This window comes from Corylus avellana, chromosome ca2, assembly GCF_901000735.1.
Source record: "Corylus avellana chromosome ca2, CavTom2PMs-1.0".
NCBI classification, from domain to species: Eukaryota; Viridiplantae; Streptophyta; class Magnoliopsida; order Fagales; family Betulaceae; genus Corylus; species Corylus avellana.
The window spans coordinates 4,826,064-4,849,372 of NC_081542.1; the positions used below are offsets into that span (position 1 = coordinate 4,826,064).

Sequence of the window (23,309 nt, forward strand, 5' to 3'; positions counted from 1 at the left end):
GACGCATGCAGGTCGTCAATGGTCTCATCCACCTTCCGGTCAGCGGCAGCGTCCGAATACCTTCGTAACTCCAAATACCCAGATTCGTTATAGTCCCTCCTGTGATACTCCAACCGCCCCATGAATTGGTTATTCCTAAACGAGTCATGAAAGGTATAATAAACATACCCTGTCTTCACATTGGATCAAGAATAGGGCCAGAGGGATCAAAAACCGCTAATTCATATAGAGCCATCGAACCGGCCCAACCAGCAATTAGAGTTGTATGCATTATATGGACAGAAAGCAAATGACCCGGATCATTCAATACGACGGTATGAACATGATACCAAGGCAAACCCCTGGAAATACCCCTTTATCAACGAAATATAGACACTATATAACTTTATTGCATTGGAAAAAACTATGCTATGGACCTCCCATTTTCAGTAGATTATCTCGAGGAAATGATTAAGATTTGTCATATTATATTAGTAATAATGAAAGAGTTCTGTTTGTAGGAATAATCAGAAGCAGATCTACTCTATACGCGATAAGTACCAATACACAATGGTAGGGGGCGGGATCCCGCTTTCATTTTCTATGAGTGAAAGCATACATATTTGTTCATATCATTCAAAAGACCCATTCTTAAATATTTTCTTCTTTTGTCATAGTCATTCTGTCTTTTATTTATTTATTTTATTTTATGAGCTTATTCGATTTTTGGATAAGCTATGATAAAGGCTAATCTTATTAAGACAATAAAACCATTTTTATGCTTTCACATCAAAGTAAGATATAGTACTTAATTCTTTTTTTCTTTCATTTAATGCCTATTGGTGTTCCAAAAGTACATTTTCAAAGTCCTGGGGAGGAAGATGCATCTTGGGTTGATGTATAGTGCGACTTGTTAGATATATTGGGTCACATGGGATTTCTCCATTCTCTCCCCCGATCGAGATATCCTCTCTTTCACCCAAGAAAGATTGATTGAATCATCAAAAATTTGGAGCATGAAGTGCAATTATATTTATTTTGTTTTTTGGAGGGGGCATCCAGATTAATATCATCAATTAGAATAATTTATGATTTAGATTAATTTATAGTTTGCTCAATTGGACCAATAAAATGAACTATCTAGGCTCTGTTTAGAAAAAAAACCCAATTGGTAATATATCCATGATTACTATTTTTATCATATTATAAACATGAGTGATCTCAAACTGTTTAAGCAATCGAGTAATATAATGAATACATTGAATATTTGGTAGAAGACATGAAATAAATAAATAAATAAAAAACCATAGCAAAAACACGTGGTATTGGGGCATTTGCCCTATATGTGCAAATCAAAATCGAGCTGATCTACTCGGAGTAGACTGTAGAGCATAAACCTAAAAAAAATTGAAGTCCATTCTGAAACAAGAAAATGACATCGTGATTTGGATTCGATCTCGATGAAACAATAAATCAATGAGAAGTTCGTTCGATAAGTTTAGTAGATTACTATTATCTCCTTCTTTTTTTTCTTTTTATTTTTTTATTTTATTTTTTATTTTTTATATATATAGGAAAAGTAAACAAACCAAAACTAATCTTTCTTGAAAAATAGAAGAAAAAAGCCCTTTGTTAGAAGGAGCCCACTATGAAAAAAAAAAAAAAAATGAAGGCCGTAATCTATACCTTTTTTTTTTTTTTTTTTTTTGCGATTTTTGTAAACCGTATGCATCGAAAGGTGTGTGTACAATTCCTAAGGATACAATTTTATCCTAATCAACCGACTTTATCGAGAAAGATTACTTTTTTTAGGCCAAGAAGTTGATAGCAAGATCTTGAATCAACTTATTAGTCTTATGGTATATCTTAGTATAGAGGATGATATCAAAGATCTGTATTTGTTTATAAACTCTCCCGGAGAGTGGGTAATACCCAAAGTAGCTATTTATGATACTATGCAATTTGTACAACCAAATGTACAGACAATATGCATGAAATTAGCCGCTTCAATGGAATCTTTTATTCCGGTCGGAAAAGGAATTATCAGACGTCTAGCATTCCCTATGTCTAGCCAACGTTTTGGCTAAAGGTCTAGCCAAAGCCCAACGTTTTTCAAAAAATAAAAAATGAAGGGACATTTGGAGAGAATTAAAAATGCAGTAATTATAATTCTCTCCAAATGTTTTGGCTAGACGTTTAGCCAAAACGTTGGGTTTTGGCTTGACTTTAGTGTCTTCGACTTCTGCTCAAGGACACTAAAGTCAAGCCAATAGAAGTAATTATAGCCAAGGGGCAGATTTCTCTGAAGAAATAGGGTGGGCGGGTGGGTTGGGCTGGACCCTCCCCAATTGGCATTGATAGGAGGATAATGGAACAAGTTGTTTTCTGCGTCCAAAAAATCCAACTGGCTGGGTCACACACTATGAAACACACCAGTCTTTTAACCAGGTCAATGGTCTTAAATCCATTGTATCTCAACTGTCCCATGTGTGAAACAAAATATATATTAGTTCAATTCTAATTGTGAACTGCAATTAATAGGGTCAAACAAGTGCAGGAAAGTATTTTTTTTTTCTTTTGCCAAGTTTGACTTGATATATATCTTACCCAATTGATCTATCGGATAGCGAAAGAAAAGGAATGTGAATAAGCTTTTTGAATGAAAAAATATATATAAATATATATCCAAAGACGAATTGAAACTTCGATAAATTCTTTCTACAAACGTGTTCTTAACAGTACACAAACTTCAATAATACAATTATAAAAATCTATAAAGGAAAATTACCCACCTAAATGGAAATTGGCTATTTACACGGTAAAGATGATTTAAGTTTAGCAAGTAGATTAGGTTATCTTGTACGTTTTCGGCTAAGGATGTCTCGACTCTCGGCCGCACTTCGTTTGAACGGAATATGCAACAGAGCTCCTCAGGTTTTCAATCAAATCACATTTATATGCGAAATATTGCAGTCAAATGTTTTGAGTTTGCTTCTCGAAAGGGCTCGGTCACACCCTGTTGGAATGAGAGTGCAAACGAGCTATTTAACCTTTCACCTTTGAACCTTAAGGGTTCTCTCCCGTTTGCCTTTCTCTGCCACTTGGATTGTTGCATCACATGGTGACAACTTGTTATTTAATTAGAGCAACGTCACATGCACATCACAGCCAACGGGCTAAAGCTATTCAACGTGTCTAACACTTTGCATTAAAAAACTATAAAGTTCAAGCTTCCGTGTATATATATATATGTAATTAAAGAATGTATCGTCAAGATAATTTCATAAACAAAGAAACAGAGACCGAAGACCCCAGACGTTGTTTTCAAGATTTTCGTGTCAAAGCTCGATGGAAGCCATGGGCATAGGCATGGAGATGCTGCCGGAAGATTGTGTATCAACAATTCTCGCCAACACGTCTCCACTGGACGCATGCAGGTCTTCAATGGTGTCATCCACCTTCCGGTCAGCGGCAGCGTCCGATGTTGTTTGGGACGGGTTCTTGCCGGCCGATTACGAGGATGTTGTCTCCAGATTGCTCACTCCTTTGACGTTTACTTCAAAGAAGAAGCTTTTTCTTCTTCTCTGCAATCCGGTTCTCATTGATGGTGGTAAAAAGGTACGCCCCTGAAAAAATAAAAAAAATAAAAATCAATGATTTCTCACTTCTCATGCATTGAACATTTCTGGGTTGTATGGAAAAAAGCTACTGGGATTAATGATTTTTCTTCTTGTATATATATATTCCAAATAATGCAGAGCTTCAAGTTAGAGAAATCATCTGGCAAAGTATCATACATGTTGTCTGCAAGAGAACTTTCCATAGCATGGAGCAATGATCCAATGCATTGGAGCTGGAGATCTATACCAGAATCAAGGTTACTAATTTTCTCTTGTTCTTTAAAATCACCTAGCATGCCGTTCTCGTTAAATCGTTTAATTGGTCTGGCATTTAACTTATTCAGTTGATTTTTTGCAGGTTCTCGCAAGTGGCTGAGCTCAGAACAACAGATTGGTTAGAAATTCGTGGCAAAATCAGGACAGAAATTCTGTCACCAAACACGACATATGGTGCTTATCTTGTAATGAAAATCTATGATCGGGCATATGGGCTCGACCCAATCCCGTCTGAAATATCAGTTGCAGTGGGCAACCAAATAAGTAAAGGCACGGCTTATTTACGACGTCGTGGGGATGGGAAGAAACAACAAATGGAGTCTCTGTTTTATAGGAACCGCGTCGAAATGTTGAGAAACAGAGTACAAGAAGAAGGAGGTGGGCGGGTCCCAAGCGAAAGAGGAGATGGGTGGATGGAGATTGAGCTGGGGGAGTTCTTCAATGGCGAAGCTTCTGATCAGGAGGTGAAGATGAGTTTGATGGAGATAAAGGGTTATCAGTTGAAAGGAGGACTCGTCATTGAAGGGATCGAATTAAGGCCCAAAGACTAGTGAATTAAGGATTGGAGAGAAATGAATTTTAATTGATTATTTCATTTATTTTTTTTATTATATATGATAAATTGAATGCATGTAGAAGAAGAAAAAACAAGGAATTTTCTGTTTAATTTTATTTATATATATATATATATATATATACATCTTGTAGAATATATTAATTAATTAAAGGAGTTTGCCTTTGTGATGCTTATATTTTTACACAATAAGACAGAGAGTTGTTTGTCACCTTTGGAATATAAGATAAGGAAAGGAATTTTCAGTCATGTGCTCATAATATCTTATGCTAATTACACACGCCACTGCACATTTTGTAGCTTTTTGACTCTCTAGACTTTTTTTTTTTTTTTTTTTGATTCAATAAAAAAAAATGGAAAAAACTTTATAAAACTCCTCCAAACTCTCCACGTGTTTTGAATGTACTTTATGAAGTTTAAAAACTCTTAATTAAGGTATTGAATTCTCAATTTATTTCAATTACTTCATTCCATTAAGATTTTTCGTTAAATTTTATCAAAATTTTTTAAATATCAATGTTTTTTATTATAAAAAAAAAATTGTAAAGATTCAAACGTTCATTTTTTTTTTTTTTTTTTATAAAAAAAAAAGAGTATTTTGAGAATTTTGACAATATTTAACGAAAAATTCTAACCAAATGAGGTAATTAAAAGTTAAAAACAGGCCAAATTTAGTGAAAATCCATAAAATTTTGTGAAGTTTTCCCAATAAAAAATAAATACAAATTAAGTATAATATTTAGCGTTTTGGGGCGAAAAAATCAACTAAAAAAGTTCAAAAACAGGCCATAGTTATCAAAGAAAATGAATTGTAATGATCACGTGTTAGGCTTGACAACTTCTAACGTGTCGTCCCAAAAAATCATCTCTTCTATGGACATCTTCAATGTCCTCATCATGTGTTCCATCATGTTGTCATATTAACACATTTTTACTGGTCCACCTATAAATAGATCTAGCTCCATCTTGTGACTCTCAATGCATGAGATACATACAAGACTTATAATCATAAAGGGACCCATATCCTTTGTTTCTTTCCTTTATGCCACACATTTTCCTTCCATTGCACTATTGATAGGAAAAGCTGTACATTTTAGTATGAATGAAATCACTTTGGATCTCTTGCCTCAAGATTGTTTCGAACACATAATGTCCCTAACATCATCTCCTCAAGATGTTTGCCGGTTGTCGCTCGTCTCTTTGCCAGTCCGGTCCATGGCCGATTCCGACTCCGTGTGGGAGAGGTTGCTGCCGTCAAACTATGAAGAAATTCTCTCCAGATTAGTCTCTCCGTTGCTTTATTCATCCAAGAAAGAGTTGTTTTCCAGGTTATGTAAACCTCAACTAATTGATGGAGGCAGAAAGGTACATATATATATTTTCATGGCTGGCTTTGTAAGAACAAGTATGAATCAATTATGATGTCGTTATTATTGTCTTATAAATGCCACGTATATAATACAGGTCTTTTCCTTAGAGAAATCAATGAGTAAGAATGTTTACATGTTGTGTGCAAGGGAGCTTTCAATCCAATGGGCAAGTCATCCTCTATACTGGTCCTGGAAACCCTTTTCTCAATCAAGGTTTGCACTGCATCCTAATAATTACTTAAAAAAAAAAAGAAAAAAAAAGTTGCATATATATATTTGTCACCTTTAAAGGTGTGTATTTGCATATACCGCCCTGAAAGGATTTGCAATGGTAACCTCAAATTATTAAATGTCACTTAGAAAGTATTAAGGATTTTGCATTCGTAACCTCGAATTATTAAAATTTGCAATATTATTATCACATGTTTCAATCCCTTTTAGTTTTACTCTTATATCCCTTTAAATTGTGAAATGACAAATAAGTGAAATGTCTCTTATACCCTTTTAAATTGTTAAAGTAATGTCTCTTTCTTGTTAGCTTAAATTTTTGGTATAATAGGTAATTTAACATGTAGTAGCAATCCATCATTGGGATTAAAAGGTGGCTCCATTTTCTGATTTTCCAGATTTGCAGAAGTTGCTGAGCTCAGGACTATTTCCAGGCTAGAAATCCAAGGTTCATTTCATACCCGACTGCTATCACCAAGAACAGTTTATGGTGTCTATCTCATTGTGAAGTTCGCCGGCCGCGCTTACGGACTAGACACTCTGCCGTCGGAGGTGTCTGTTGAAGTTGGTGATTTCAGGTCACAGGGGACGGTGTACCTGAGCCGGCGTGAGAGTAAGAAACAAGCTTTGGAGTGCATGGATTTTGTGAAGGCAATGAGATCAAAGGTGTTTCAAGAGAGACAAGGCCCTCGTGAGCGCAGAGATGGGTGGATAGAGATTGAGATGGGGCACTTTTATTATGGCGAAGGTGAGGAGGAGGTGAAGATGTGCCTGAAGGAGGTGAAGGGGGTCCATCTCAAAGGTGGTCTTATTGTTGAGGGAATTGAACTTAGACCCACTAAACAATAACAAAGGCTGAGGGCTTCTATTTGTAGATTGATATACGACTGTCATATAATTTGATGATATGATAGTAAAAATTAGTATTTATAAAAATGTAACGTTATTTAGTAGACTCGTATACGACTATCATACAACTTAATGACGTGGGAGTAAAAACCGCCATTGAATCGACACTTCTAAAAGAAAAATAAAAAAGTAAGAATTTATTTTTAGCGCGACATCATTTCAATTGTTAGCAATCTATTAAGGGTGTGTTTAGCATTGCGATTTTATAGACAAAAAGTGTCATTCGAAACTAAATTGCAAAAAATGAATTGTTTGGCATTGCGTTTTTTAAAAATAGCAATTTGAAAATACATAAAATATGTGTTTTCAAATTGCAGATAAGGAAATGTGTTTTTGAAAACGCACAATTTTAAAAGCTAGATTGCGATTTTAAAGGTCAAACTACGCTTTTATCAAACAATTAAACTACGTTTTTAAAAATCATTATTTTTAATTGCATTTTTTTAAATTGTAAACCCTAAAACTCGGCCACATCCACAAGACTTGTGATTAGGCTTGCGTTGAAGATTTAGTATTGGGTCGGGCCTGGTCTTAATGGAGCTAAAGGCTTCGCTTCACTATATTAAAAAATTCTTGGCCACATGACTTCTGTAATTTCATCCAAACTCCAGGGATATTGTCGGAAATGAGAAAAATATCTTGGTAAGGTAAACCCTAGCCGCCTATTCACTCTCATGCTCATTCCCTTTTAAAACCCTAAGCCTCCTCTCATCCCCCCCGCCCTCTCTCTCTCTCTCTCTCTCCAGAATGGCAGATGCAAACTTTTTATGTGGGTTGCTTTAGTTTTTCGTTTCTCTGTAAGTTTGTGTAAATTTGGTTATTTTATTTTCTTTGCGATGATGATAAATGTTTAATCCCAGCTCATTATGAGACCCTTTGAGGGTCTGGGAATAGTCTTTATCCACATTTCTCTGAGCCCATATCTTTTATTTTCTCTCTTAATTCTCATCTATTTTGTGGATCATATATTTTTATGAGGAGTTTTTTTTTATTTTTTTATTTGATGATATTGAGGAGTTGTTCCCAATGATGCTTCAGTAGAAACCATGCTAATGCTGATAATTCCATGATTGATCCTTTCTTCATTCATTTACTGAGGGAAACATATAAACTCTTCTTCTTTTTCTTTTTTTTGACTTTTTTTAATCTCTTATTACATTCTTTAGGATTCCCAGAAGAGGATTTTTGTAAATGTTTTTTGGATTTGTATTGAAAATTGGTTATCTACCCATGAATCGGAAGCTTTTGGGACATCTAACCCAACAAGAAACAGGCTATTTCTGAACCCATCTTCATCTTCACCAATTCCAAACTGCTCATAATCCAGATATTGAATGCAAGTGACTATCCAAATCTAGTCCTTAATTAACTTTTCGATGGTAATTAGTTTCAGAGAGAAAATCTGCTTGAATAAATTGCTATCTAAATACCAGGCCCATTTGTTTTTCCTAAAGTTGGAAGGTCAAGTGGCATAAATAGTCAAAGTCTAAGCAAGCCCATCAATTATATGGCTTCCTAGGACCTTGAGGACGAGGTCCAAGAAACCATAGCTCGTGTCATTTATTAAATGCATTGTCTTTTTTTTTTTTTTTATTTGGTCTTTTAGCTTGGTTTAAGGGCTTTTTGTTTTGGTTGTCCTGTCTTTTGTCGTTGTAATTTGTTGTTTCGTTCTTATTAATGAAAAAATGCCATATAAATAATTGTATTATAAGAGGTCTTTTGGAGGGCTAAACTTTTGATTCTTAAGAAAAAAAAATACTAGTTATTTCTGATTTTGAAGGTTAATTTTTTGGATTTTTAGATAAAAAAACAGTTTCTTTTCATATTTTTGCGGGGGTCTTTTTTATTATTATTATTATTATTATTATTATTATTCAAAAATTTTAGGGCCATGCCCCCACCCTCTGCCCTTGTAGGCTTGTAGTTGGTGTTTGATGACATTGTTCGACTGTGATCTTTCAAAATTTGTCCAAAATAAAGTTAATAAAATAATATTTGTTATGTTTTTATTTCATTTGTGGAGAATATTACAATCCTCAAGTGAATTGTTGATGTGCATGTCATATAAAATTTAATTTAAGAGAGCCCCTAAACACATCATCCATTTAAGAAAAATGCAAAAAATGAAAGTGAGATTAACCATACCAAATCAAAATGAGAAAGAAAAAAAAATTCCATAGCCAACGAACCCAGGCTAGAGACCCACGACATGGGGCGTGGCTAGCGTAACCCACGGGTTTGACGGGCTGTGACCCGCCTTAAAACTCATTTCTAATGCTCTAATATTTGTTTTTAATGCCTTAAAACTCGATTTTAGATTCAACACTAAAACCTAGAAGTTAAAGGTTAACCCTTTATGAATTTTATCACCCTAAAAGCCATAAAATGTGACTCACAGCGTTGGAGAAGGTGGTTGGTTTGGCCAACCGTGGGTCACCAACGCCGCTTCAAGAGACCCACAGCCACATGTCTATTTTTTTCTTTCTCTCCTTTCTTCTTTCTCCTTCTTTCTCTTTTCTTCATCAAGTGTATTTGGTTGGAGGTTAATTTTGTGAGCTTATTGTGCTTTAGTTTATGTGTCAGCTTATGAATGGATGCTATAAAGGATGGCTTTTACACCTCATCCTCCTGATTAAAGTTTAACTCTTAATTTAATGGTTCAAATTTAATGAATCGTAGTTGTTTAATGGTTTAAATCTAATTTCACTCTTTTTAAAATTTTTTTCATGAAACACTTAAAATTAAACCTAGACCATTAATCCTCCAACTAGGCTAAAATTCCTCTTTGATCATAAGAACACTCAATAATTGAGTGTGGGTGATAACTGATAACACACCTAGTTTCCCTGAAAATTAATTAGAACAATCGAGGTTTTATGTATTTGTCGTTTCGTTTGAATGAGATTATCCCTTAACATGAAGAATAAAATCTCTAAACCTTGACTTCTTTTTGGATAAATATTGAAAACGACATTGCACTCCCAAGTCTCAACCGCCCTTCCATATTAAACTACCGAATCCATATATCCATGTGATCTTCGACTCTCTTTTGACTATTTTACCTAAAAGTCGTACTGATCAACGGTCATAAAATGGACCAACTTGTATCGTGGGGACCAACTTGTATCGTGGGCACCAACTTGTATGCTGTCCATATCATCCGTGCCCAGCGTTGTGTAGTGCTCACCCACCTCATCATGGGAGTGGCTGGCTGCCTTGGCATTTCTTATACTCAAATCTATTGCACCCACATGTGCCCCATGTGGATTGGGCTCATTTTTTTTTGGGACCCATAAAAAAATGGACCACACTTGAGATAAATTTTGCGTGTATAAAAGTAAGACACCATGATTCTATTATGATTTTTAAATAGCGACATGCCAAGACTATTAAATACATGGAGTAGATTTTATAAATTTAATTAATCTTAGGATGAACTATTTTTCGAGTTTGAACTTCTATTTCGCAAATGGCTAATTATACCATCACGACGATAAAATCCAAACTTCAAGACCAATCGCAAAAGGCCAACGCAAGGAAGTAGAGTAGCACAAATTAATAAGACCCGAGTAGGGGAGAAAACCTGGTAGCTCACTAGCGGTGTTAGCATAACGAATGCCGAAATTATATTGTCGAGGACAACCGCTCTATGATTCTAACCCCTCATGCAAAGAATTTGGCTAAGGCCATAATCTGTAAAGCAAGGAATCTAGCCTAGCACCTGGCTAAAGTTATACCCCATCAGCAAACACGACACTTTATATAAAGAGCGGAGATACAATCATTTCAAGTAAAATCACACAATCTTTCAAATAAACCTTGACCCTCATTAAGGCAATACATCAAATTTTATATTTTCTTGCTAATTTAAGCATATAGTGTTCCTCCTCTTGTAATCTCAACAAGTTTTGTAGGGTCTTTATCCTGTTGTACAAGTATTCCTTGACTAAATTTGCAATCAACTGCTTTATCAAAGAATCCCTATAGGCACTCCTACTACCATCTAAATTAGGCTTAAATATTTCAATCTAGATTATATAATCACATGCAATGATTAAAGACATCGAACCATCCAACCCCTTCTTCTACCCGACAACTCCATTGATCGGACTTGCCACGTGGCTAATTTTTCAGACCTTAAACTGTCACTCTCCCTCGTAATAATATTCTCTTTTGTTCTCTCAAATCATTAAACAAAACAAACCCCATGTGAGTTTATTAGTCACAAATCTCTGTCTCCGTCGTCACTCTCTCTCTCTCTCTCTCTCTCTCTCTGTGTCTCTACGACATGTCGGAAAGCCGCAACGGCTCTGAAATTTCGGTCAACATATCGGGAAGAAGCCTCAGCGAGATATCGGAAGTGGAAGCGATACGAGTGGGGGTGGATCTCGTATCGGCTTCGAGGCGAAATATCGGGTTCCTGAGGTCGGTGGCGGAGGCTCGGTGGCTTCATGAGAAAGCAACGGTTGTTGAAGCTATAAGAAGGTGAAGAACGGCTCTAGCTAGGCCTTTTTGTTGAAGTACTAATCTGATCATCGGACGGTGAAAAGTGTTGGTTTGATTAATTTGCAGGTACGATGAGGTGTGGATGCCGTTGGTTTCTGATCTGACGGTGGTGGGTTCAACTCCTCCTATGCTTCTTCCTCCTCTTGATGTCGAGTGGGTTTGGTTTTGTCACACTTTGAATCCGGTAAGCCACAGTTATCTCTCATTAAAGTTTCCTTTGGTTGCTGAGAAAGCATGAGAAAAGAAAATAAAAGTTGTCTTTTTATTTTTTATTTTTTTTTATATATATATATATATTTTTTAATTTTTTAATTTTTATAAAGAAAGAAAATAAAAACTTTTTGTCAGTAATGCCCACATTTTGGACCCTAGTTGAAACAAAAGATAAAACAAGTGATATATATAGGTATATATTTTGAGAAGTGCTAGAAAGCTAAATAAATGAACTCAAATTTTTTTTAAAAATTGACGTGGCAAAAGTTTTTAAATTAAAAAAATACAATTTCCTCTTTCTCGTCTGCCACTCACGGTTTGCCACGTCAATTTGAAAAAATTTCTGAATTCATTTGTTTGGCTCCTTAATTAATTAGCACTCCCCATATATTTGTCTTAAGAAATTACATGCATGGAACACAATCCTCTTCATTTTAAATGAACTTGAGAGATATCAGTTACTTACTTATATTTGAGGAGTATTTTTGTCTTTTTATTTTTTTATGAGACAAAAGTACCCTTTCACTATAATTAATTGGATACAATTTTAATTCGTGATGCAAAACGTGTCGGTGGGTTGCATTTATGTGTTTTTTTTTAAAAAAGAAATATTTTTTTATAGGATAAATTTTTAATTTTTAAATTTTACGTGGAATACATTATACTAACGTTACAAATTTTGATAATTCGATGTTATAATTGCTAAAATCGTGATGTTTTTAAAAATCCATGTACCAAAACTGTTACTTTTAAAAACATGCAATTTTCAGGTATTAAAATGAGATTTAATTAAATGATTAATTAACATAGTATAAAAAGCAAAAATTTTAAGTTTGAATCCTATTTTTATTGCTTACTTTTCGTTTTAATTAAATATTTTATGTTATCATTTAATTGATTATGAAATGACAACACAATTTTCCAGGTGAATTACCGGCAATATTGCGAGCTAAGGTTCTCAAAACTCATTGGAAAACCAGCGATTTTTAATGAAGAGAACGAAGAGTATGCATTGATGAGATGCAAAGAAAGTTGGAAACGTAAATACCCATCTGAGCCATTCGAGAATGAAGCCGATTCAGACACGCCAATCCCACTTGTCACAAACGAACAACTCTTGGTGGAAGTCACAAAGCATAGATCTTTGTATTCCAAATTCTCAGAGGAATATAGGTCCGAAATTGTCTACTTAATTGCAGCAAGGCAAAGGTAAAAGGGATTTTTGAGCATGTTGCAGAGATTTTCTGATGAGTGTTCTCGTTTGGTGCCTGCCTCAGATATTCTACTAATGTGGTTGACCCATCAGGTTGGTTTTCTCTCTATCAATTGCTATTTGGTTTTTCTGGGTTAATTTTGTTTGCATCTATTAGCTTTTTTCATTCAAAGAAGTATCTATGTAATACGAGTATATATGTTTCTGATTTCTGGTGTGCAATAAATCAGAGCTACCCAACGGTATATGAAGAGGACTTGAAGGAGATGGAGGGTGATATGGGGAAGGTGGTGAGTGTGTGGGAAAGTGTGAAGGAAAAAGAGGTGAAAGAGACCAACATGTTGTGGGAGAGGACATATGATCAGCCATATGGGAAAGCTGGTGGAGAAGTAGTCTTGGAATCGGATAAAATTGGCTCAGTCAAGCAGCCAATTTACTGGGAGGTATCAGACACAGATGTTAACTCCAAGTACAAGTCCATGCTACCAAGGTTCTTACTTGAGGTCTGGTTAGCACTCACTCTTTTTCTTAGTGTATTCGTCATTTTCTAAATAACGTTTTTTCTTCTTCGTTTTTTTGGTTGAATAAGTGTTTTGATGTGACGTAAATGTGAAAGTAGTTTTGAGTTTTTTGTGTTGAAAGTTGTTTATTAATGTTTTTACTTTTTTAAGTAGAAAAGGAAAAAGGACAGGGTGCAATTGTGGTTAGACTAAAACTGGATTAAAGGATTTGAGAGTTTCATAAATAATTGGTGTGTTAATATTCATGATCAATTCCAAAAGAGTTTCATGAATAAGTGGTGCATTAACGATCAAATTCCATAGATATCAATATTTATTGATTCAATGGAAGAAAGATGAAGTAATGGAAATTTTTTCTTAATCATAATTTGACAATATTGTAAAATGTGTTTTCTTCTAGATATTATCATCCTCTTTGGGAAACTTATGAGAAGAGTAAATTATTTTAGGTAACTATGCTGATTTTGAGAGTTCTTTGTTGGGGTGCCCCCACTTCATCTTGCTTCTGTGGGTTCTAGATAGTGAGTGAATTAAGTTCAGTAAAACTCAATTTAATTTAGCAAGGTTATTTAGTTAGATATACCTCAATCAAAGCAACCTAATTAGGGGTAATTCATTTTGGGAAAGGCAGCTCCATATGAGGGCACTAGTTATTCAATTAAGGGTACTCCATGTATGCAACAAATGCCAGCTTAATCAATGAAATTTAGTTTTTGATACAACGGTTCGAGGAAATGTCCTTTTGTTTCTGCAACAAAAGACAAATAGAGGTGCTTCATGTCTGCATTAGTGAACCAATTGCTGTTATTTTAAACACAGGTATGTGTGTTCCTAAAGCTCAACTCTGGTATGAAGGCTGCTCAACAAGATGTTACATGTGAATTACTCCGTCTCAGCATGTTAAGATGTCACAGGGAGTTGAAGCTCGATAAATCCATCTCGGACTTTCGGTATGATTCTTGGCATAAAGCTTGGAATCTCTATTGTGAGTTTGGAACAAAGGGAGTCGTACTTGAACTTCGTCGTGAAGGTGGCCACTGTTTCAAAGGAAGTAGCCTGCAAGCAATTGTTACATTCCATTGGAATGACTTGCTAAGAGCACCCTCTCTAACTTTGGAAAGAGAAGTTGCTCAACAAGCAAGAATAGTCGCTTCAATAACTACACCAGTTCAAGCACCTTACTTGTTGAAATGTGTACCTGACCGAGTGACAGATAATTCAGGGGCCATGATATCAGATGTGATTCTGAGAATGAATCGGTATCGGCCTCAGGAAGGTCGTTGGTTATCTCGGACTGTTCTTGATCATGCAGGGAGAGAGTGCTTTGTCGTTAGAATGAGGTAAGCTTTCAAAACTTCAACCTTTGTTCTTTTGAAGAAAACTTTCAATCCTTTTGAGTGAGTGTTATGGTACCGTTGTCCGTTACTTACTAACACAATTTGAATACTAACTGTAGGGTGGGAGGAGGGTTTTGGAGAAGAGGAGGTGAAATTCCCACAGCTGTGAAATGGGAGGATAGGATTATAGAGATACGAGAAGGTTCTTGGTCTTATGTCGCAGGTCCAATTGGGAAAGCCCCAGGTGCGTTGTTTTTAAGTTTTCACAAATGCAGAATCTGACATTAGAAATTGAAGAGGGAAGTCTTAGGATTATGAAATCTTGTCTCAATTTGGTCGAAAGGTTTTCCGAGGTTGCTTGTCTCATGTTAAAAATAAGATGCAAAGCTTTGAATTATTTCCTTGCCCTGTCTTTCTCCACACCCAAGTAGACTAAGATTCCAAGTGCTACAAATGAAAATTCCCATTATGTATATCATTTGTGCAAGGACAGCATAAGAATTTATGCCTTCTCTTATAAAGCAAAGTACATGAGAAGCGGATTTTTTTCTTTCTTTCTTAAGAAATCATATATGTTAATGCTAGCTCTTCTGTTCTCTTTAAAGAATCAGCTTTGTATGTCTATAGAATTAAATTTTAAACATTTTTGCTGCCATTGTTGCCATCTAGTACAGAGAAAGTGGTTGGAACGGCAACACCAAAAGAACCACCAGAACAATGGAAAGCTGCATGGAAATTTTCAACAGGAGATGAACTTATGATAGGTTGGGAATCATCTACATCTATATCCGGCCTGAGTTTTTGTCTGGGAAATCAAATGTCTCCAGAATCATCGGTAGGGTAGAACTTTAGTTCTTTTTCTCTTACAATCATGTGTACTACATAAGCAATCTTAGATGCTTTGGTTGATAATTTAGACTATAATCCCATCATTTGAGGCAGATGAAGCTATTGAAAGGGCGAAAAATGCAGTATCAAGTAAAGAAGATGAAGTCAGAGAACAAGGATGAAGAAAGCCAAAACAAGGAAGAGGAAGAGGAAGAGGAAGAGGAGGATGAAGAAGAGGAGGGGTTTGTGACGCTTGTTAGGTTCACAGAGGAGAACCCAACTGGAAGAGCAACAGCTCTTTTGAATTGGAAGCTATTGGTGGTTGAATTGTTGCCTGAAGAGGATGCAGTAATGGTCCTCCTTTTATGCATTTCGATACTCAGAAGTGTGTCAATGATGAAAAAGGAAGATCTGGGATGCTTGCTAACCAGGAGAAGATTAAAGGAAGCAAAGCTTGGAGCAAGAGATTGGGGTTCTGTAATACTTCATCCTTCTTCTTGTTCATCTTCTATTTTTTCACCTTATCTTCAACCTTGGTATTGGAATGCCAAGGCAGTGATGGGATCAGATGGAGTAGATCATATCACAAGGCAACCGGCTTTTAATTACTCACCAGTGGAAGGCAGTGATAATTTGTACAAGCGAGGGATTATTACATGAGAAAACAACCTTTTTTTTTTTTTTTTTTCTACAGACAAATCAACACTGAAAAGTATTGAAATTCCAAAGTATGCTGTGACTTATAGCAAGGTTGTGAGCTTCATGATTTCTTGGGTTGGTATAATAGTACATGAATAAAGTGTTCTTTGACAAGTTTAGCTGATCGTTCATTAATTAAGAGAGAAACATAGATGGCAGCAGAGATCAGAAATATATGGTCAGCAGAAGAAAAGTATAAAACAGGTTGATTTGGGTGAAGAAAAGATTTTTCAAGACAAGCAAACAGAGGGGCTGTTGAGAAAATTTCATGCCATGTACCAATTGTAAAATTTGGGGAAAAAAGTGAACTTTCCTCAACCAATTACACATTTTTATGATTGAACAAATGGGTCATGATCCATTAAACATATAGAGAAGAAGAGTTCTTGAAAAAATTCATTGCAAATAGTGTGGGTTAGCCCTTTTTAGAATTGAAGGGGTGGCTGATCACTCATTTAGAGATGGTAGGATTATTTCATAACCCTCGAGGGGGTGGTTGACCACCCCTCAAAAGCTTTTGAGATAATAGATCACTCTTAAAAACTTTTGAGATGGTCGGATCACCCTTCAAAAGTTTTGAAGGGGTGGCCCAAGCTGCCCAACCACCTCTTAGTGTGGTTAAAGAAGGTTTTTTTTTTTTTGAAAATATATATTTTATTTTAAAATAAATGACATGATAAAGATCATTCATTTAAAATAAATTATCATATTTTTAAGAAAAATTTCTTTTAAACACGTATCTTTCATCGCACTCTTATTATTGGGCTGATGTAATTTTTTTTTGAAAATGTTAGGTGTTCTTCTAATATTATTCTAGTCTTTTAAGTATATATTATTTTTTAAGAATTGAAAGAGAAATAATGATCCCTTAAAAAAAAAAAAAAAAAAAAAAAAAATCCATAAGCACTTAACATATATAAAAAAGTGAGATTGAAAAGGAGTAATCAGCTCTTATGAGAATTACATCCATTTTGGTAAACGTAGCACCACGTGAAGAAATAGAAAACGAAAAGCCTGTGTCGGAAATTGCGTGAAAGCACGTGCACAGGTGGCTGTGGTCCCCGCAACCTTGCCTCTTCAGTCAATTAAGTAGCACCTGCCATTTCTTTCTTTCTATTAATAATTGTTGAAGTCAAACAAATATATGTACGGTCTTCGCACATCTAGGTGGGTCCCTCCAACAACCGTACGAAACAGTACTCCATGACCTTTTCTAAAGCTCCGGCGGTTTCCTGGAACCCACGCTCTTCGACTCTATTCTCCGGTTCATCTCTCTCTTCTTGCCACGTGTTCTCTCCAGTGTCCCCTCCGTACACCTTCACTGTTCGATTATAGCCACCGAAACAGGCCGCAATGCAACGGTCTAAAACCACTCTCACCGCCGTTCCATTTCCATAAGTCCATAACCATCTCTCTCTCTCTGTCTCTGTAATTTTTTTGGCTCAACAAAAACTCCGATTTACTTCTTCTCCATAACCCGAAACAAAACACCGAGATAATAATCCGGACGAGTAAAACCCGAGTCGGTTGGTTTCGGATTCTCTCCAAAACTACCCACCTGACCTGAGCACGAAAACCCCAATCCTAAATTTCACCAAAGAAGGAAAAAGAAAACAAAAACGTTAATTTTCACGAACAAAACAAAAACCCATTGTAAATGTCGTCGCTTTCTGTATTAACCGAAGACCTGCTGATCCGAGTTTATATCAAACTCAGCTCCGACAAGGACCGGAAGACGTGGCGACTTGTATGCAGGGACTTCCTCCGAGTCGACTTGGCGAGCCGGCGGTCCCTCCGAGTCCTCCGCTTCGAGTTCCTACAGAGCCTGCTCTCCAAGTACACAAACCTCGACTCCCTCGACCTCTCGGTTTGCCCGCGAATCGAGGACGGGACCGTGTCGGTCTTACTCTCTCGGCCCGAGTCAAAGAATTGGACCCGGTACTTGACCCGGCTCACACTGAGTCGGGCAACCGGGTTGAGATACTCCGGGTTGGAGATGCTGGCACGTGCGTGTCCGTGTCTGGAGGCACTGGACGTGTCTCACTGTTGGAAGTACGGCGACAGAGAGGCCTCTGCGATATCGTGCGCCAAAGGGTTGAGGGAGCTGAGGATGGATAAGTGCGTGGGAATTAGCGATGTTGGGTTGGCGAAGATTGCGGTTGGGTGTGAGAGACTGGAGAGGCTGAGCTTGAAGTGGTGCATGGAGATCTCTGATCTGGGTGTCGATCTTTTGTGCAAGAAGTGCTTCGGCTTGAAGGCTCTTGATGTCTCATATCTAAAGGTTCGAGTTCCTCACTCTCTTTTTTTGAAGAATAAGATTGTTATACGAGTGTAATACAATTTGATTATGTGCCAGTAAAATTCAGTCTTTATATTAACGACGACCTATAAACGAAAAAAATCACAGTTGATTTTGATGTTATTTCCGTGTTATATAGTAGTTTACTAAATAACATTAATCTTATTTTGATGCTATATAGCAGTTGATGTGAAGATGTGGGTAATGGGATTGAAATAGGAGTTCTTAGATTTGGGAGTTGAAATTTAAAAGTATTTCATGATCTGGTACATGGGTTTGCTAATAGAATAGAGAAAATGAAGGTAATTCATGGCTTCATACAAAAATGAGAATGAAGGTAATTGGGGCTACAGTGAAGCAAGGTGGTGTACTTCAATTTCACATTTTGCTCTTTGCATTGCTTGTTTTTTCTTCATCAAGTTTAGAAGCTCGTGGGTGCTTGTTTGGTTGATGAGAAAATGAGGAAGTTGAATGTTTGAATTTTAATATATTAAGAGAGAGAGACCGACAGACAGAGAGGGCTAGCGCCATTAATTTTCTTTTGGGAGTATGTTTCTAATTTATGACAGTAAAAGATTAGGCTTCTCTTTTTTTTTCCCCTCATTTATTGATTTATTTTTCTAGTCTTTGCTCTGTTTTTTGATCCTGTTTCTTCTAATTTGAAGTTTTCTTAATGTGTCATATTTCAAGGTTTTTTTCCATCTCTTCATACAACTGAAAGCTCTGCGCAGGAAGTACTAGTACTACTATATGCCTGTTTTTTTTTTTTTTTTAAATAAAAATTTTAGTTTTTCAATCGTCTCTATTGTTTTTTTCTTTTTTCGAAATGGGACAATATTCTTCTTCTTCCACTTTTTCTGTTAGGATGCTGAGAAAGTGGAAGAAGAATGGTGAACGAGTTGAAGTTTTAAATGCTAGATTTTTATGGTTTATCTGCCCAACCAAGGGCATTGTGGCCGTTTGGTTAAGTTGGGGTGAGAACATCATATTTTGGTGACCAAACAGCATGCTAGATATAGATTGGAAAATCTCTTCTATTGTTTACCTTTATTTTCAGCAAGCAAACAGAGATTTTTCGGTTTAGGTGCCTTTTTCCTTTACAAAAATACTATGCTTGTGAAATATGACGTATGGTATACTTACCAAAGAAATATGATGCATAGCTGGGTTTCAGGTTACATGTGAATCTCTACGTTCAATTGCTTCTCTGCCGAAACTGGAGGTTTTGGCCATCGTGGGGTGCCCTTTAGTAGATTATGTTGGATTGTGGTTTCTCGAAAATAGATGCCCATTGCTACAGGTGAAATATTTTATAGTTGGGTTGAATATTTTACACATAACATGGTTGACATTAGTAATAATTAATTGTAATGTAAACTGTGTAATTTTCAAGGGCTGCAGGTGATTGATATTTCGAGGTGTGATCTTGTTAATTCCTCGGGTTTAATGTCAGTAGTTAGAGGACATAGTGGTCTTCTGCAGCTCAATGCTGGATACTGTTTTTCGGTGAGTGAATTTCATAGCTCTTTGGTGCATGTATCTGGTTTCACTGATTTTTCTTTTTGTAAGCATAGTTCTTAGTACTTAGATCTTGGAGTTACCTGCAGGGGCTTACGGCAATGGCTCTCCACTGCTTGAAGGACTTGAAGAACCTGAACACAATAAGAATTGATGGTGCTCAAGTTTCTGACTCAAGCTTTCAGATCATCAGCACCAATTGCAAGTCGTTGGTGGAAATTGGGTTGAGCAAATGCATTGGTGTGACAAACACGGGCATCATGCAGCTAGTATCAGGCTGTGTAGATTTGAAGATTGTCAATCTAACGTGTTGCCGCTCCCTCACTGATGCAGCCCTTTCTGCTTTAGCAAACTCTTGCAGGAACCTTGTGTGCCTAAAGTTAGAGTCTTGTGATATGGTCACTGAGAAGAGTCTCGATCAGCTTGGATCATGTTGCTTGCGACTCGAGGAGCTTGATCTCACGGATTGTTGTGGGGTAACTGACAAAGGCAAGTTTTGAAAGTAATTCCCGATGAGTGTCATGAACATTAACTATGGTTAATCTGCCTTCATTGCTTTTAGAAAATGTAGTTAATATGCATGCAGATCCTCCATCTGTTTCATTATCTTAAGCCTGCATTAGTTATGTCCTTGTTCAAATTCATTGTGGCACTTGCATTCCAAATAATCTCTGACACTTTTGAGAGTAACTCTCTTCTTATTTGCAGGACTGCAATATTTGTCTAGATGTTCAGAACTTTCATGCTTGAAATTAGGACTGTGTACAAACATAACAGACAAGGGATTGGCTTATATCGCTTGTAATTGTACAAAAATTACTGAACTTGATTTATATCGGTAATCTAAGCCCGCTAGTCAATTTGATTATGTATTGAGAGTTGACACATAGTTAAGGTGAATTCATTGATTGATCTTTCTGTCTTGGGTTGCAGCTGTACTGGTATAGGAGATGATGGATTCGCTGCGCTATTGAGTGGTTGCAAGAAGTTGACGAAGCTGAACTTGTCATACTGCAGTGGGGTTACCGACAGGGGGATGCAGTATATCGGCTACTTTGAGGACCTCGCCGACCTGGAGATGCGTGGACTTGTCAACATCACAAGTATGGGTTTGACAGCGGTTGCAGCTGGGTGTAAGAGACTGGCAGATTTGGATTTGAAACATTGTGGAACGATTGATGACCCAGGCTTCTGGGCACTTGCTTACTACTCACGGAATATGCGACAGGTATGGTTTCCTTATCTTGAATTGGAATGAGGGTTGTTTTACAGAAAAAAGATGGGAGTACTAAAAACTATTCTTGACTAACATAGCCATCAAGCTTATAGCTATTTGACAATGATATCTAGGATTAGGGGGGAGTTGGTTGGAATTGGAAATGAAAATTGTGTGGTAATGCATGTAAAGCTATAAAGAATGCATACCATGCACGTTTCATTACTTTGCTCTTGCATTTTCAAGGTGTTTTCAAGACAGTATCACTTCCTGTTCTTTTTCTTCAATTGCTTCTACCTTTTGTTTTATATGTTGAAAACAAATTTTGTGTAGAAAAGGAGGAAAAAAAGAAAGATGAAGGGGTATGAGAAAGAGAGATGATATGAGAATAACTAACCTACCATATGAGTAAGCCACACTGTGAGGTAGCTTCCATTCTGTTTAAGTATCACACTATTTTGAACGTTTAGGCAAATAAGATAATGAGCTTTCAAAGTCTCTTGAGTGGTCTACGTTTTCCTTTCCAGCGCTTGAAAGACACTGAGGGATCCTTACTCCTTTGACTCCTTTGATAGAGTTGATAGCTGTCACCTCCTACAACAGATTCAGAGATCCACTGCTATAATACCCCACCATCTGCACTTGTGTCTTACCATTTTCCTATGTTTTTTTATCAAGCAAAGCCTATATGTCCATAGTTTTGCGGTGGATTCTCCTCTTACATATTTTCCGAACTTCAAACAGTAACATTCCTCAAAATTTAGTTGTTATTATGCTTACTAGCAAGCTTTATCCTCTTTGGAATGGAATCTCTAGTTCAATATGTCGCATAAATAATATTGTCGGATTAAAACTAGATAAAAACTGAATGCAACAGAAGTAAGATTTTTTTGTAAAATACAGAACCCATTTTCGGTATAAATCGCCTTCTTTTTTGGCTGCACATCATCAACTAGAATCCTTATAGTGATTTTGGATCTTGGAAGAGTGGTTTTTACTGATGTATATAAATGGTGCATGGCAGATAAATATGAGCTATTGCTCTGTCTCAGATGTGGGGCTGTGCATGGTGATGGGGAACCTAACACGCCTGCAGGATGCCAAGCTGGTGCACCTCACGAAAGTCACATTAAAAGGGTTTGAGCTTGCACTTAGGGCATCCTCTGTGCGGATCAGAAAGGTTAAGTTAATTAGACCGCTCAGATGCTTACTTTCTTCAGAGATACTTGAGACCCTGCATGCAAGGGGTTGCAAGATTAGATGGGATTAAACTACACATCTCAAACTCAAAGTATATTTGCAAGTCAGAAACAATTTTCTTGAAAATCTTGCAGGTACCCTACTCTTTTGGGAAAAGGGTTTCACCGAAAGGTTGGTTTTTTTAAGTTGTCACAATAGATTAATACCACAATGGCATAAGAAAGCAGTTTTTTGTTTGTTTATTTTGACCTTTTTGTGTGTGTTTTGATTCTTCACCCCCTTGTCCCTTCTTGTTTTCTTTCTTTTCATGGGACTAAGCCTTGCTCAATGGCCAATTTAGAGCCATATTGGTTGAGGCAGGATGTATAACTTGAATTTCTTTTCAATTCAATTAGGAATTTAAATTTGATGAAGTGACATTAACATAAACACTCAGAATTTTGCTTTGTTCTTTTTTCTTCCCCCCAAATGTAAAATGGTTCTCTATTTATTTTTCTTAGTTTTATGATGTCTTGTGAGAATAGTCCACTTCTACTTGTCCGAGTCAGATTCGGATTTCCAGCAATTTGATGCCTGGATTGTCAGTGTGAAAAGGCAGGTGAAAATTGTTGTGAATCTTTATCCGTCCAAGCTAGTATGCTAGGGCATAAGATGGTTTACTTAGGTTACACTCCCCGCTCGATGCTGCCTATGATTCTTTATATTCCATGACAATGTGAACTGGGTGTGGGCTTTAACACCATGTGCTCCTATGATTCTCCAAAAGATGGTGCGAGCAAGGAATCCGTTGATTGTGCAACACA

At 36.6% G+C, this 23,309-nt stretch overlaps 4 protein-coding genes and 2 non-coding genes across 6 annotated transcripts; all 6 read left to right on the plus strand.

The window, feature by feature from the left end:
• Window positions 1-3,280: 3,280 nt before the first annotated feature.
• LOC132172309 (F-box protein PP2-B15-like) lies at window positions 3,281-4,521 on the plus strand. The gene is made up of 3 exons (XM_059583786.1): window positions 3,281-3,597; window positions 3,738-3,856; window positions 3,958-4,521. Exons 1-3 carry the CDS (start codon window positions 3,328-3,330, stop codon window positions 4,424-4,426), a joined length of 858 nt encoding a protein of 285 aa, XP_059439769.1. The 5' UTR covers window positions 3,281-3,327; the 3' UTR covers window positions 4,427-4,521.
• Window positions 4,522-5,471: 950 nt separating this feature from the next.
• Window positions 5,472-6,998, plus strand: LOC132172239 (F-box protein PP2-B15-like). The gene is made up of 3 exons (XM_059583705.1): window positions 5,472-5,814; window positions 5,914-6,032; window positions 6,446-6,998. The coding sequence occupies exons 1-3, from the start codon at window positions 5,548-5,550 to the stop codon at window positions 6,894-6,896; spliced, it is 837 nt and encodes a 278-aa protein (XP_059439688.1). The 5' UTR covers window positions 5,472-5,547; the 3' UTR covers window positions 6,897-6,998.
• A 787-nt stretch (window positions 6,999-7,785) lies between these two features.
• LOC132173190 (small nucleolar RNA snoR69Y) lies at window positions 7,786-7,879 on the plus strand. The gene has a single exon (XR_009439281.1). It is a non-coding gene; the product is annotated as a small nucleolar RNA snoR69Y (small nucleolar RNA).
• A 96-nt stretch (window positions 7,880-7,975) lies between these two features.
• LOC132173200 (small nucleolar RNA snoR53Y) lies at window positions 7,976-8,061 on the plus strand. The gene has a single exon (XR_009439291.1). It is a non-coding gene; the product is annotated as a small nucleolar RNA snoR53Y (small nucleolar RNA).
• A 3,145-nt stretch (window positions 8,062-11,206) lies between these two features.
• On the plus strand, window positions 11,207-16,596 carry LOC132171340 (uncharacterized). The gene is given in 8 exon segments (XM_059582633.1): window positions 11,207-11,441; window positions 11,529-11,646; window positions 12,601-12,981; window positions 13,119-13,391; window positions 14,229-14,749; window positions 14,866-14,990; window positions 15,421-15,581; window positions 15,689-16,596. Coding segments are annotated over 8 exon segments (2,322 nt in total). The 5' UTR covers window positions 11,207-11,244; the 3' UTR covers window positions 16,235-16,596.
• An 835-nt stretch (window positions 16,597-17,431) lies between these two features.
• Window positions 17,432-22,913, plus strand: LOC132171218 (F-box/LRR-repeat protein 3). The gene is made up of 7 exons (XM_059582482.1): window positions 17,432-18,554; window positions 19,747-19,872; window positions 19,974-20,078; window positions 20,180-20,579; window positions 20,799-20,928; window positions 21,024-21,318; window positions 22,331-22,913. The coding sequence occupies exons 1-7, from the start codon at window positions 17,931-17,933 to the stop codon at window positions 22,574-22,576; spliced, it is 1,926 nt and encodes a 641-aa protein (XP_059438465.1). The 5' UTR covers window positions 17,432-17,930; the 3' UTR covers window positions 22,577-22,913.
• Window positions 22,914-23,309: the final 396 nt, after the last annotated feature.